A 16,141-nucleotide genomic window follows, 5' to 3' on the forward strand; every position below is an offset into this window, starting at 1 on the left:
CTTTGTGCTTTGGCTCTAACACAGTGGAGGCAGGAGCTTCCCCTCAGGGGGCCGGTGCTGCTGGATGGAGGAGGACAGACAGATTTATTTAGAATTAAAAAGCTGAACGTCTGAACCACATGGAGCTGATGGAGGTGTGATGTGTTCCAGGTTCAGCAGAGGAACAGTCAGCAGGGTGCTGGTTAGCTGCTTAAAGCTTTGACAAGTTCAGATTAGTGAGCAACAGAACTAAAGTTTGTCCTGAGAGGCTGAAATGAAACTTGGTAAACAGACAGGAACTCTGCTTCTTCCAGTTAACTGAACACAGCTTTGGAAGCTGCAATGAAAGTTTGTCTCCCGTCTTTGGGAAATAATCATCAGATGATGTTGAACAGTCATGGTCTGAGGCCTTCACACTGGGAGCTGCCCAGTACAACCAGTCTGATCCCAGCACACACTGGCTCTGGCTGCCTTGCTCCAGGGCACTTCAGCAGGGAGGGAAAGCTTTCTGAAGGGGTTGGTGAGAGCTGCTGGGACCCAACCAAAGTGAGCTGAAAGCTCCAAGCAGCTGCAGACTGAGCTGTTGGTTCTCAGTGGGATCAGCAGGACCAGTAAAGCTTTCCCACTACAGGGAGTCCTCTGACCCACTGCTCACATCCACACATCCCTTCATGGAGCTTCACCTTGTGTTGCTCTCTGTGTGGACAGACACAATGTGAGCTCATTCTTCATGATTCCTCCACAGAGTGGACCAGCAGAGCTCAGAGGGTCCCAGTGGTCCGTCTGCCCAGCAGCATCAAACACAGCTGGACTCCATATTTATGGTCTGTACATGTACAACAACTACTTTCCCATCTGTTCTGCTCACAGCCATCTCCATGCTGCACTCTGTAGACCAGTGGGTTGTCAGTGAGTCCAACATGGATCTGATGTTTGGCTCCATGGTTTCAGTCTGATCGGCTCATTCATATAGTTTTCTGTTCCAGCTGCTGGAGGACAACATGCTCACTTTTGTGAAGGAGGAGCTGAAGAAGATGCAGAAGGCTCTGAGTCCAGATTACCCAGAATGCTTAGAGAGTCAGAGGGAGGGTGAGGATGAAGAGCAGAGGAGCAGCAGAGAGGCATTAGTGAAGATCACAGCTCACTTCCTGAGGAGAATGAAGCAGGAGGAGCTGGCTGACCGTCTGCAGAGCAGTAAGAGGATTTCTCTAAAGGTTTAACCTGCTGGATAAATGACACATTTACTGATGTCTCAGCACACAGAACAGCAGATGTTCAGATACTCATTCTTTACAGGGTTGAAATGTCTGTTTACTGATGTTATTTCTTGTCTTCATTCAGAACTTGTTGCTGCAGTTTGTAGTCGTAAAGTTAAATGTGCTCTGAAGAAGAAGTTCCAGTGTGTGTTTGAGGGGATTCCTAAAGCAGGAAAGCCAACCCTTCTGAATCAGATCTACACAGAGCTCTACATCACAGAGGGAGGGGCCGGAGAGGTCAATGATGAACATGAGGTCAGACAGATTGAAGCAACATCCAGGAAAGCAGGCAGAGCAGAAACATCCATCAGACAAGAAGACATCTTTAAAGGCCCACCTGGAAGAGATGAACCAATCAGAACAGTGATGACAAAGGGAGTGGCTGGCATTGGGAAAACAGTCTTAACACAGAAGTTCACTCTGGACTGGGCTGAAGGCAAAGCCAACCAGGACATCCACTTCATGTTTCCATTCACTTTCAGAGAGCTGAATGTGCTGAAAGAGAGAAAGTTCAGCTTGGTGGAACTTGTTCATCACTTCTTTACTGAGACCAAAGCAGCAGGAATCTGCAGATTTGAACAGTTCCAGGTTGTGTTCATCTTTGACGGTCTGGATGAGTGTCGACTTCCTCTGGACTTCCACAGCAAGGAGCCCCTGACTGATGCTACAGAGCCCACCTCAGTGGATGTGCTGCTGACAAACCTCATCAGGGGGAAGCTACTTCCCTCTGCTCGCCTCTGGATAACCACACGACCTGCAGCAGCCAATCAGATCCCTCCTGGCTGTGTTGGCATGGTGACAGAGGTCAGAGGGTTCACTGACCCACAGAAGAAGGAGTACTTCAGGAAGAGATTCAAAAAAAAGAAGCAGGCCAGCAGGATCATCTCCCACATCCAGACATCCCGAAGCCTACACATCATGTGCCACATCCCAGTCTTCTGCTGGATCACTGCTACAGTTCTGGAGGATGTGTTGGAAACCAGAGAGGGAGCAGAGCTGCCCAGCACCCTGACTGAGATGTACATCCACTTCCTGGTGGTTCAGGCCAAAGTGAAGAAGCTCAAGTATGATGGAGGAGCTGAGACAGATCCACACTGGAGTCCAGAGAGTAGGAAGATGATTGAGTCTCTGGGAAAACTGGCTTTTGAGCAGCTGCAGAAAGGAAACCTGATCTTCTATGAGTCAGACCTGACAGAGTGTGGCATCGATATCTCAGCAGCCTCAGTGTACTCAGGAGTGTTCACACAGATCTTTAGAGAGGAGAGAGGGCTGTACCAGGAGAAGGTGTTCTGCTTCATCCATCTGAGTGTTCAGGAGTTTCTGGCTGCTCTTCATGTGCATCTGACCTTCATCAACTCTGGACTCAACCTGATGGGAGAAGATGAACGATCCAAGAGGCCTTCATCTTTTAAGAAACCAAAACTAAAACATCTCCATCAGAGTGCTGTGAACAAGGCCTTAGAGAGTCCAAATGGACACCTGGACCTGTTCCTCCGCTTCCTCCTGGGTCTTTCCCTGCAGACCAATCAGAAGCTCCTACGAGGCCTGCTGACACAGACAGGAAGTAGCTCACAGACCAATCAGGAAACAGTCGATTACATCAAGTATAAGATCAGTGAGAATCTGTCTGCAGAGAGAAGCATCAATCTGTTCCACTGTCTGAATGAACTGAATGATCGTTCTCTGGTGGAGGAGATCCAACTGGCCCTGAGTTCAGGAAGTCTCTCCACAGATGAACTGTCTCCTGCTCAGTGGTCAGCTCTGGTCTTCATCTTACTGTCATCAGGAAAACATCTGGATGAGTTTGACCTGAAGAAGTACTCTGCTTCAGAGGAGGCTCTTCTGAGGCTGCTGCCAGTGGTCAAAGCCTCCAACAAAGCTCTGTGAGTACAAACACAGATATATTTCTTTATAAATACATTGTTTACTTATTAACTGGAGAAAAACAGCAGAATCAGCGTTAAACTCAGTTTCAAATGAACTTAATTTTATTTATGAAGTGTCAGTTCACAACAAAATATCATCTTACAAGTGATGTGAGATGATACTTTGTTGGAAATAGAAACTCAGCAGTTCCTCTGAGGAAGAACTTGGTGGCAGTTATTTATCAATTTTATAATTAATTTGTTTAATGGATTAATGAATCATTTTATTTGCTCCCATCTTATTAGATACAGTAGTTATCTGGCTTAACTAACTCTAACAATAAGTCAATAAAGCTTTTCTGACTCTGGATATGTTGCTTTTATTTGATTTTTCCTCCCCAGACTCGTCAGACTCACACTGACTGCATGTGTTCAGTACGTCCTGAAGTCTAGATTTAGTTTTACTGTCTGTTTTGAACATGAGAAACTTTAACAAAGTAACCAAAATTCAGTTTGTGCTTTTTAACTTACTCTTCTGTGGAAACTTTTTAAGTCTTGAGTCTAAGAAAGAGAAAAACATGTTGTCATTGATGTATTAATTTCTTGGTAGAAAGGTCCGTCAGTCCTACAGAAAGCATGTCAGTCTGCAGAGTGACAGACAAAGGCTGCAGCTACAGAGCCACAGCTGAGCTGGGCCAGATAACACTTTGGTGCTGGAGAAACAGCTGACTGTTAGTGTGAGAAGATGCTTTGCTCACATGGTGTTCTTTGCTGAGCTGATCTGATCACAGGATGAGCCAATAACAGCAGCAGATACATCTTTTAGTTTCTCCATCTACTGAGCTAAGACGGCACATGTAGACATCTTCCATCACACTTTAATGTCTTTAACAAATAAACAGAAACAAACAGGGAAACAGAATTCTTCCACTTATCGAATATGAATGTAGTTTGATTGATTAATAGATCAAGTTATTTCCTTCCATCTCATTCCCTCCTCAGCCTGAGTGGCTGTAACCTCTCAGAGAGAAGCTGTGCAGCTCTGTCCTCAGCTCTCAGCTCCCAGTCCTCCAGCCTGACAGAACTGGGCCTGAGTAACAACAACCTGCAGGATTCAGGAGTGAAGCAGCTTTCTGATGGACTGAAGAGTCCAAACTGCAGACTGGAAACTCTCAGGTAAGGACTGTATGAAAACAAGCTTCTCCAAACTACACTAACACTCCAGATAATGTAGATGAGGATGAAATCACGTGTACGCCCAGCTGGGCTCAGCTGGACCGAGGTGCTCTGTGGATGTTCCTTCTTGTTGTTTCCTTTAGCAAAAACAGTAAAGTGTAGGTGTATATTAATCCAGCTGAATTCCCAATAAAGCTGCTCACATTCAAGGATTTTTCTGGGGTTTTTGTCACAGTTTGAAAGTGTGACTGAAAATCAGCCCATTAAGACTACATGTCAGCTGGTGGTCACTTAAAGCATGTAATAAAATCACCATTCAAGTAACTTAAAGACAACAGGTGTACAGTGAGTTCAGCTGTACTTACATGTACCCTGAAGCCAAACTGGCAGCTGGTTCCACAGAGAGGGGCCTGATAACTGAAGGCTCTGCCTCCCATTCTGCTTTTAGAAACTCTGGGAACCACAAGTAAACCTGCAGCCTGAGAGCAAAGTGCTCTGTTGGGAACATATCCAACAATGAGATGTTCTCACTCAGGCCGCAGAGTTGCAGCGTCAGACAGACTTCAGTCAGTAACTGGATTCTGCTCCTCTGCATGTGAACAGTTATAAGGAAGGTGTTACAGTTAATGCTCCAGTCAGGCTGTGAGCAAAGCTCAACTCAAATGTGGAGGAACTGTGCATGATACAGCCAACAGCTGCAGAGTCATCAGAATATTTGAGGAGATGACAGGACTCTGGGGTGTGCTGGAAGTCTGAGGTGTGCAGAGTTCAGTGAAGAGTGAAATGTTGAAATATTCACAATAATCTAAAGTTTTTATTCTCAGAGGTTTTCTTTTCATCCAGGTTTTTCATTCACTGCTGCCATGTTTCCTCTTTGTTTGTCACAGAAGATTGTTTATATTTTCTTCTCATTTTATCTGAAACTGTTACTGAGCAAAATGATGAAAAGAATCTTTCTCTAAGAATGTTGTAACCATTGGATGACCTTCAGCTTCAGCTTCAGAGCAGTTCTCTCAGAGTTTCTGTTGTTGTGTGTGTCTGCAGCCTGTCAGGCTGTCTGATCACAGAGGAAGGCTGTGCTTCTCTGGCTGAAGCTGTGACCTCCAACCCCTCCCATCTGAGAGAGCTGGACCTGAGCTACAACCATCCAGGAGCCTCAGGAGTGAAGCTGCTGAGGGCTGCACTGAAGGATCCACACACACTCAGGTATGGAGAGGCCTGCTGCAGCCTCACAATGTCTTAAGGAGGAAAAAAGAGTATGTTGGGTGGTCGATCCAGTTTGGACAGATCGCTGCATATTAAAGGAACAGTCGGTCATTTTCAAGAGACATATTTTGGTCATCTGACCCTGATAGTAAAGATAAAGCCACCAGTGCAAACTTCAACAATCCTCTGAGCTCCACATGACTTGTTATCAGACTTACAGACAGAGCACACAGATCCCCTGTGTCTCTGACAGTCACTTAGTTTCATGTGCACGGAAAAGAAGTCACTTTAACATTTCCCAGCTGAGTCAGAAAAAAGAGCAACAGTGAAAACAATGTGAAGAATCTGAGGCAGGCTGCTGTGGAGAGGATGTTCCTGTCAGAAGCAGATCAGTCAGACTTTAGGGCAGATAGAAAGTTGCAGCTCTGGGTCAGATCAGGAGTTTTTACAGTGTTCTTCATATGTGAAGAGATGAAAAGGAGGAGACGGCTGAAAGAAGAAATTGTGACTTCCACAAAGCAGTTTTGTACGCGTCAGTGTTGATTCTGCTCATTGTAGTTTCCAGATGCTCCACTCCAGTGGATGTGTCCAGATGTTGGACTGTTCCTTTCTCAGTGTAGAACAATGTGTGTGAGAGCCATGTAATGTCCATGTTTGATGCTGAAAGAGACGGTGCTGCTCTGACCCCCCTCCTCCTTTCAGGGTGGAGCCTGCTGGAGAACGATGGCTGACACCAGGGCTGAGGAAGTGTGAGTGTGTTCTTCATCTGATTCATGACATCCAGCCATCGTCACACTGTCACATCACTCATTGATCAAAGTGAACAGATGATAGATCAATAACTGCAGCTGCACTGTGTTTGTTCTCTCCTTCAGATTCCTGTCAACTCACAATCGACACAAACACAGTGAACTGGAAACTGAAACTGTCTGACAACAACAGGAAGGTGATGTAGCGTTGACACGTTATTAATTAATATTTACCTCGAAAATAGCAGGGACACCACCTCTTTTATTTTAATTTGTTACGTTACAGTCCAAAGAGGAAGACTGTTTAAAATCTTGCAATCCTAGTATGTTATATTAAGAATCAGTCTCATTCTGAGTCGTGCGTCCTATTTGGAGTGGTAATCGGCTTTAGTAACTGTCTGTGACGCTCTTAAATGGGTTAATATAAACATTTATTCAACATTATACAGGTATATAGGTGTATAAACAATTGATAAGAGACAGAATATGGGTACTTTGCAATAGTTGTAGGGAAACACGGTTGAAAGGGAGAGATGACTTAGCTAAACGGGAGGACTAGTGACCTGGGGTTAAAACATTAATACTGAGTCTGGTTCTTCACACGGAACTGCTATGGCTAATCACTTCGGCCGGTTATTTCCTACGGATCTCTGCACAACCATCACCTCCAGAGGAAGGATTCAGCACTCCGAGTTCAGCAGAGTTCCACTGCTCCAAAGATATCAGACTTTATGCACCTTACTTTTGCCGTAGAGTATCGTGGTTATTTACAAGGTGAGCGTCAGTCCTTGGAGACCACGTTTCCTTGGTTACCAGCGGCTGGGCGTCGTTGTTGGAGACCACGTTTCCTTGGTTACCAGCGGCTGGGCGTCGTTTAGTCGGCTGTTCTTCTTGGGCCGGGCGGTGTGATTTAGCAAACACTCGCGTGTATCGGACCAGACTTTTATAAAAAAAGGGAAGTCTAAAAAAAATGGGAATTAATAGTTACGGAGTAAAATAGAGAGAGGACAGAAGAGTTGCGGGGAAAGGCAAGATTACAAGAGGTCAAAAATTGTAAGCATAAGCTTAGGGGACAAAGGGAGTGGTCAAGGCTTGGAGGACCACAGGGAGGTCCCAGAGTTGCGGATTTTGAGAGTAAACAGTAAGAGCGAGCTAAGAGGGGGGAGATGGTAGATATGAGAGAGCGAATCTCTGGTGCGCTCGGGTTTTAAACTCGAGGTCACATGTCAGCTTTCGTCCAATCAGCGTTTCACTGTCCCCCAACCCAAAAAGCTAAAAAGGGGGGTGGAACTGAGAACAAAAGGGAAAATTCTCTCTTTCAAATGCATTTACCTACGTTACACTGATTTATACAATATAATGTTCTTAACAGACAATATTGTCACATAAAAGCAGGCATAAACACAAATATGAGCATGAAACACTTATTAGCATACAATACTTCATATTATCATGACAAAAATGGTAATGACAACTTTGCTTGCTGTTAACTAGAATGATCTGCGGCTGTTTGGGTAATACCTGTGGAATTAAACACTATTAGGTTATGCATTGCACATAATGAGAACATTAAACATCCGTAGTTGAAATTGTCCATGGTTGTTTAGGCTGACATAGTGAAAAGTGTCCGTTATCCATGTCCTTTGGGGGGCACTGTGGCTCCACGAGAGGGATTCCTTTTAAATCCAATTTTCATAACTTGATAATTAATGAAGGTACAAGAATGGCGAATGTTTCAAAATGATCTGTAGATTTATGCAGTTCCGATTTTAACAGTTTTATTCCAGGAGAAAGTGAGGATTATGGTGAAAGTTCTACTTTCTAGAAAATAGAGAGTTGAACATTCCTTTGTAACAGGCCAGGAAAGAAGAGCAAGCCTGGTTTGTTTCTCTGTCAGAGGGTGTCAGTTTGCATAATTTATTATGCGTGGCTGGCGTGGAGGAGAGAATCTCACAAAGAGACTCCAGTTGGTCGGAATTCACATCTGGGTCCTTATCTTCTTTAGGTAATCCGTTGAAAGGGTCATAAACAGTGAAATGTTTTCGATGTCAAGACATTTGAAAAAGGGGGGAAGGTTAATGTAAACATCTCCGTTCTCTGTCTTTCCTGAGAGCACGCTACAGTGACATGTGTGGAGCAGGTTCAGTCATATCCTGATCATCCAGACAGGTTTGGTGGCTGGCCTCAGCTGCTGTGTAGAAATGTTCTGACTGGTCGCTGTTACTGGGAGGTCGAGTGGAGAGGAGAGGTTTATATGTCAGTGAGTTACAGAGGAATCAGGAGGAGAGGAGGAGGAGACTGTGAGTTTGGATGGACGGATCAGTCCTGGAGTCTGATCTGCTCTGATGGAGGTAAATACTCTGTCTGTCACAATAAGAGAGAAACACCCATCACCGCCACCTCCTCCTCCTCCTCCTCCTCCTCCTCCTCCTCCTCCTCCTCCTCCTCCTCTGTCGGTAACAGAGCAGCAGTGTATGTGGACCGTCCTGCTTGCACTCTGTCCTTCTACAGAGTCTCCTCTGACACACTGATCCACCTCCACACCTTCAGCACCACATTCACTGAAGAACCTCTGCATCCTGGATTTGGGTTCTGGTCCTGGTCATCTGGTTCCTGGTTGTCTCTGTGCTGAGTATACAGAGTGTCCTCCTGTCAGAGAATCCCTGCTGAACAGATAGTTCAGTCTGTTCATGTCTGTCTCTTTCACTCAGAAACACCTTTTCAGATTCATGGACTCAGTCAGTTTCTGTTTGAAATTCTTCTGAATGATTCCTTGGATACTTCTTCCTCTTCCAGTCCTTTAAAGATGGAAGCTGCCATTCTTCCAGGATGTTGTTTTTCTGTGTGTTTCCAGTCAAAGCTTCACACTGAGTATCAGCAGGTTGTGTTTCTCTGCAGCTCACTTTAACTGAGACCATTCAGCTGAAGTCAGCTGCAGTTAGTTTGCTGCACATGTGACAAACTGTGACATCAGAGAGGAATCACTGAGCTGCCATCAGCCCAGATGGATTCCAACCTGCTGACAGATGTTCACTGATTCTGCTCCAATGAGCAGAGGTCTGGTAAGCAGCCGGGGTTCATCCTGATGTGTCTTCCCATTCATTTCCTGTTAGATGATGAAAGGACACCTGAGCCCTCATTCATCATTAGTGCGTAGAATCCCTTCTAAATCCTGTCATATGAGTTATATTTAGAATGTGCCCAAGTACAAAAAAATCGGCATTCATCAAATGTTCTTAGACAGGTTGTACGCACACTGGTAGGTAATCTGCAATGATAAATACCACACTCCCAGTTCACCTCGCGCGGGCACGAGCAGACTAATTTGTATCATGGAACGCCCCCAAGTAACCATATATGGCACCAACATTCCCTTTAAAAGCCACCAGAACTTTCTTGCTTGCGCTTGACTCAGAGCGCGGATCTCGAAAACACATGAGAAGCAATACAGAATCATACGCGGCGGACAGCACAGCTTTATGCCAATTACGCACACAGGCTCCACACCTCCACACACGCATCGCGTCTGCAATCATAACTCATTAGGGGAAATCACATTTTGCCAATGTTTTAGAGACCCCCCAACATTTCCCAAATCATGTTTTCGGGGGTCTCGTGTCAGTTTCAGGGGGTCTCGGGTCCCCCCGTAGTTCGAACACTGACCATACATATAACCAATGTTGCAAACATGCTGCGCAACACTCACCAATAAGCCATCCATCTTCAACAGCTCCTTCTTGTAAACGAAGGCCCACGGAGCTGTTCTGCAAAATAAAGGAATCGTGCGTCCCCCCTGGCCATCGGGCAACAACATTGAGAAGCAGCATATCACTGTCGCATCTAAGTTGTACATTAATGGAGTGCTTCCCTTTCCAATTCACGAGGTTGTATTCGTGCTGTGATGGTGCTTTTAGTGCGACGTGAGTGCAGTCTATTGCTCCTATGACGTTGGGGAACTGCGCGATACCATAAAACCCTCGCTTAATGTCTGCCTGGCGTGGACCCCCATAAGGGAATCAAATGTAAGTCGGGGCCAAAGAAATAATCGCATCCAACACTGTGGGCAGAATTCGGCTCATGGACGGCTGAGAAATGCCGCATCGATGGCCCCAATTCACGGCAGAGGTCGATCAATTTATGTTTTGGAAATCTGAACCTGCTTAGAAGCCATTCACTACTTTCTGCCAATAAATCTGCACGCTCCCTAAACACGCGCTCCCTCCGTAGCGCACGGTTTTCCAGATCCTCAAGCAATGCAAGATGGGCCATGTTGCGTTCTGAATGGCATGTCCTACATGTGCCTTTTATACCCATATCAATTAAACTAGGCTGATTATTGTCAGGTCTTCTGGTGAAACAATTATTGTTACACTCTGAATGAAATGCAATGAACGCCAGGTAGGTCTAATGCACCGTGCTTTGGAATTGCATAGGCTACACGGACCCAAATGCCGTCAGACATACTGTAATGTAACAATCAAATGAACATTGTAATATTCCCCTGTGCAGCGATCAACACCATTTGCAGTTTCGTAATTCTATCACTAGGCAATGTGCGTAAGCATGGTCAAAACTGTGCATAGATTTAGGCACATTTCTAAGTTCAAGTACATGTTCATAAATCCCACACTTTGCTCAGGAATGATCGCACGCACACTTTACGCACAGATCTGTTCCTAAGAACGCTTCATAAATGAGGGCCCTGGACTGGAGCTGGTTCCTGATGGCAGAATGTTGCTGAATGTTGCTGTTGAACGCTCACAAAGAAGACTGAAATGATTCTTTACAAACAATATTTAGACTTTAACAACATCTGCTTTGGAAGTTCCTGATGTTCAACATGAAAATCCTCCCAGTATTTCACTGTTAGTTTGTTTGGTTCATTCTATCTTTATTTGGACTTTCTGACATTTTCACATGTTGAATTATTGATTTTTCATCATTGTTCACCACAATGTTCATTTTTTTTTAAATTCTGTCTCAAAGACTTTACATGTGAAATGTAGACTTTTAATCAACATTCAGATTTTTTTTGATGAAAATTTCTCTTCTATATCAAATTTGTTCTTCAAGTCTGAACATTTAGATTTTTAAATGGTTCCACACTTTCTGTATATATGTATATATGTGTATATATTGTTTTATCTGATTACTTTCACTTTGATTAAAATATATACAAAATCTCAGATTTTATTTCTCAGATTCTTTTTTAAATGTTTTTTTTTTTCTGAATATATTTAGCCGCCAGGGGTCAATTCTTGGACCTCTTCTGTTTAACTTGTATAAGCTCCCTTTGGGTCAGATATTGCAGAATTTTAACATCAATTATCACAGTTATGCAGACGATACACAACTTTATGTGTCTCTGTCACCGGACGACTGCAGCCCAGCAGACGTACTGTGTCAGTGTCTGGAGGAAGTAAACACCTGGATGAGAGAGAATTTTCTACAATTAAATGAAGACAAAACTGAGATCATTCTGTTTGGTAGCAAAGAGAAGAGGGTCAGCGTTGGTAAATATCTTGAGACTCGGGACCTTACAATCACTGACCAAGTTGGTAACCTCGGAGTGTTGATAGACTCAGATCTGACTTTCAGCAGCCACATCAAAGCTGTCACCAAGGCAGCTTTTTACCATCTCAGAAACATCAACAGAATTAAAGGTTTCCTCTCCCAAACAGACCAGGAGAAACTCATCCATGCATTCATCTCCAGTAGACTCGATTACTGTAATGCTCTTTTAACTGGACTTCCCAAAAAGAGCATTAAACATCTGCAGCTCATCCAGAACGCTGCTGCTAGAGTTTTAACCCGGACTAAGAGATCTGAACACATCACACCAGTTTTAAAATCTTTACACTGGCTTCCAGTCAGTCACAGAATAGATTTTAAAAGCCTGCTGATGGTTTACAAATCCCAGAATGGTTTAGGCCCAAAATACATCTGTGATATATTCAGAGAATATAAACCCAGCAGAGCTCTTAGATCCAAGGACTCAGGTCAGCTGGTCCAGTCCAGAGTCCAGACTAAACATGGAGAAGCAGCATTTAGCTGTTATGCTGCAAACAAGTGGAACAAACTGCCAGTGGAGATTAAACTTTCACCAAATGGAGACATTTTTAAATCCAGGTTAAAAACATTTCTTTTCTCATGTGTCTATGCATGAAATATCTTTTAACTTATCTAGACTGTTGCCTGATTTTAAATTCATTAAAATGATTTTATTTGTTTCTTTGTATATTCTTTTATGTATTTTTAATGCTTCTTGCACTCCCTGCTGCAATGCTTTTATTTTATGTAAAGCACTTTGAACTTTTTGTACATGAAATGTGCTATACAAATAAATTTGATTTGATTTGATTTGATTTGATTCAAAGCAGGTCTGTTTAAGAGTTGTTCTTCATTCAGATAGCTTTCATAAGGTGTGTGCACATTAAGAATGATGAACACGTGATCACATCATGACCTCACAAGGCCACACGATCCATGTTGGATTATTGGAGCGGCTGCCACTGCATGCTCTGACTGGATATAGAAGAGTGAAAGCTGACGCCTGAACGCCTCCATGACATCAACATCTGAGTGTGAGCAGCAGAAACTTCCAGATTCCACTTAAAGAAACTGTTGGTGCTGCCAGAGAGGAGGAAAATAAAGCTGTTTGTTCTCAGCTTTTCTCAGAGTGGCAGCAGGAAGCTGCTGCGGGTTAATTATTGATGAATTAAAGTCATATGAAGCTGCTAAAGCAGCTGACCTTTGATCACTTTAAGACTCTTTCAGGGTTTGAAGACTTTCAGAGTGACGGCAGCCTGCAGACAGAGCACTGATGTCGGAGAAGAAGCAGAGGATTTCCTCTTCTTCTACACAGACCTGGTCCACACAGCAGAGAGCTGCAGAGGGAAGAAGTTCGTGGAAGAAGCTGAGTAAGTGACACTTTGATTCATTTAAGGCGAGACACGGCGGGCAAAAACAGTGATTTTTCATGCAGTGGTCAATTTTGGGCCAGTCTACTCCTTCAATATGTGTTATTTAAAAACATAAATTAAAATGTTTATTTCATCACATTTTGTTTAATCGCGGCGGTACATTTTGCCCAAATATACCAAAATGAATTCCCCTATTTAAATCTTTCAATGCCGTTTTCTCAAAATCAGTATTTTTTTAATATCAATATCTCAGCCTATGGAGCACCTACTAACACCAAACTTTCCAGTTATACACTTAGCAGTATTCTGAAGATATTTACAGAAGGATTTGTTGATAAATCATTCCTGACCTGATTTACGTGACATTATAATAAAAAAATATTGCGAAAATCGATGTTTTTTAGGCTATGGACAGTATATTTTGATTTCCTAGGAAATGAAAGCAGATATCCTGAAATCCCTCTGTAATTTTCTTTTCATTTGTGTGTAAACCAAATGAAAAAAGAATTTTGCACCTGGTTTTATCATATGTTCAGATCTATCTTCTGGAAATATATGTAAATGTGCGCATTTTTAATGAGATGATGCCTCATTTGCAAAATTAAACATACAAATTTCTAGAATTTGTAATACATATTTTTTTCATACTTGTATAAGTAATCAACTGAGGAAGTTTCATGGTGATATCTATTATTTTAAAATATTAGCCTATTCACCTGTAGTGTCTCGCCTTAACAAAGCCTCAGAACAGAGAGAGATTTCCTCTGCTGATGAGACACAAGTCATGTGAGCTGAGAGTAAACAGCAACGATCAGTGTGTTGATGAGGAGCTGCAGCTTGTTAGCAACATGAAATGTTTCCCACTCAGTCTGCTGCTGTTTTCTCCTCCAACAGAGGAACTTTACTTTACTTTACTTACTTTACTTTACTTTTATTTTTCAGGACATTGCACATTAATGAACATATACATAGTGTACATACATGTAAATATGCCAGATTTTAGCACAAATGCTAATTTCCATCTGGTGTCCAAATAGGCAGGCTAGGTGGGGCAAAGAAATTAAAATCAAAGACAAGCATTACAAACAAGAACACTGTTAGTAACAAAAGAAATGGTACAAATACAAAAGCAATAAGCATGTTAATAGAAACAAAGAGACCCCAAAATAGAGCTATGTATTAGTGATGTGCGTGTGTGCGGGTTCAAACTAGTGGTGTGTACATGTTTGTTGAGCTCGAAGCCACGTTTTAATCTGGCTCTTGAAGGTGGCTAAAGAGGGACATTCCCTTATGTGCAGTGGAATTGAGTTCCATAATGCACTGCCTTTAAGAGATAGTGCATTATGGCTAAAAGCGGTTTTCCTAAAAGGAACCTCCACATCTTTGTTAGCCACTGCTCGGGTAACCCATGTCTGACGATATTTAAAAAAATCCTGTAAACAGGGTGGCGCCAGGCCATGCAAAGTTTTATAAAATAAGCAGCTGTAAGAAAATTTACAGAAATTGTCAAAGCTCAGTAGATTGAACTTATCTAAAATGTTACAATGGTGGTAAGAAAGAGGTTTTTTATCTAAGATTTTGAGTGCTTTTTTAAATACAATCTCCACTGGCTTGAGTGTGGTAGACCCCACCATAGTCCAGCTTGTGATGCAATAACTTAGGTGAGAAAAAAATCATTGCATGTAAATATGTCAGGGCAGCACTATCTGACATAGCACCTCTAATGTGCTTAAAATTATGAAGGTGAAATTTAATTTTATTAGTTGTCATTTTTATATGTTTTTTAAAAGAAAGATTGGAGTCTGGAATGACTCCTAGATATTTAAAATCCGTGACCACTTCTAGTTTTTCCTTCCCAAAAGTGACACCAGGCAGAGCCATAAGAGGGGAAGGTTGCTTGGACAGATACATGCAGACAGTTTTTTTTGCATTCAATATGAGACATGATCTGTTTAGCCATGTTTGTATATGTGTAAGAGATGTAGAAAGTACACGTGCTGCTTCTGCAGGGTCTTTGGCTTTGGCGAAAATGACTGTGTCATCAACATGTGGCAACAATGACTGGAATGTGCTGTTCACTCACACTCTGTTCATCACTGCTCTCTGAACACACTCACAGTAAAACTGATAGAGTCCTGATATGAGATCCAGATTAGTCCTGGACCCTGATCCTGTTGGTTACTCAACCTGTTTTATAAAGGATCATAATTCATGAGGATCAAAGTGTGATCATGTAGACTCATCAGCAGGTGAATAATATTTAACAGAGAGCAGTGAGCGCCCCCTGGTGGTTCCTGTCAGTCTGCAGTGATCCTGCAGGATGGTTTTATGGAGTCCTGCTGCTACTTAGCTACAGTGTAGCTGTTTATGTGCACTTCATTCATTTATTACTGTTCCTTGGGAGGAATTAATAGCAGAAGCATATGAAAGGAAAAAGCTTAGGTATGTGGAGTTGGGGGCAGAAGCAGAGCAGCGAGAATGGAAAGTTAGGATCTTACCAGTGGAAGTAGGATGCAGAGGATTTGTTGCAAAGTCTGTTGTCTCATTGTTGAGGGAGCTGGGTGTAAGTGGACAGAGTGTGAGGAAAATAGTGAAGGAAGTGTCAGATGAGGCAGTAAAGTCCAGTCAGTGGATTTGGATTAAAAGAAGCAATAGTAGCTGGGGGCCCAGCAGGGGGAGCACTTAGGGAAAACAGACTCTTTGAAGAAGCAAAGAAGAAATCCAGGATTTTTAAGTGGAGGGTGTGGCCCATGTGAGCCTTTTGAAACCAGGCGGCCATTTTGGGTGAGTTGGCCTATATGGCCTTGTTTTTGATGGCATTTTTAGTGATTGTAGGACTGTTTAGGTGAGTTTGTCTGCTGAATCTGTATGGAGTAAAATAGCTGTCAAAAATGTTCGTGTGCATAAACTAGAAATGCATGCATATGTTTTGATGTTCGTGTGCATAAACTAGAAATGCATGCATAAATGAGTCCAAAAGTTTTGAC

At 42.9% G+C, this 16,141-nt stretch overlaps 1 protein-coding gene across 1 annotated transcript; it reads left to right on the forward strand.

The window, feature by feature from the left end:
* Positions 1-713: 713 nt before the first annotated feature.
* Positions 714-9,520, forward strand: LOC142391192 (protein NLRC3-like; the record flags this gene model as incomplete). Its single annotated transcript, XM_075476968.1, has 9 exons — positions 714-803; positions 966-1,173; positions 1,321-3,118; positions 4,103-4,276; positions 4,512-4,518; positions 5,325-5,482; positions 6,185-6,231; positions 6,358-6,428; positions 8,345-9,520. Coding segments are annotated over 9 exons (3,072 nt in total), but the record flags the coding sequence as incomplete, so codon positions are not given.
* Between the last annotated feature and the right edge of the window lie 6,621 nt (positions 9,521-16,141).

This window comes from Odontesthes bonariensis, chromosome 11, assembly GCF_027942865.1.
Source record: "Odontesthes bonariensis isolate fOdoBon6 chromosome 11, fOdoBon6.hap1, whole genome shotgun sequence".
In the NCBI taxonomy this organism is placed as follows: domain Eukaryota; kingdom Metazoa; phylum Chordata; class Actinopteri; order Atheriniformes; family Atherinopsidae; genus Odontesthes; species Odontesthes bonariensis.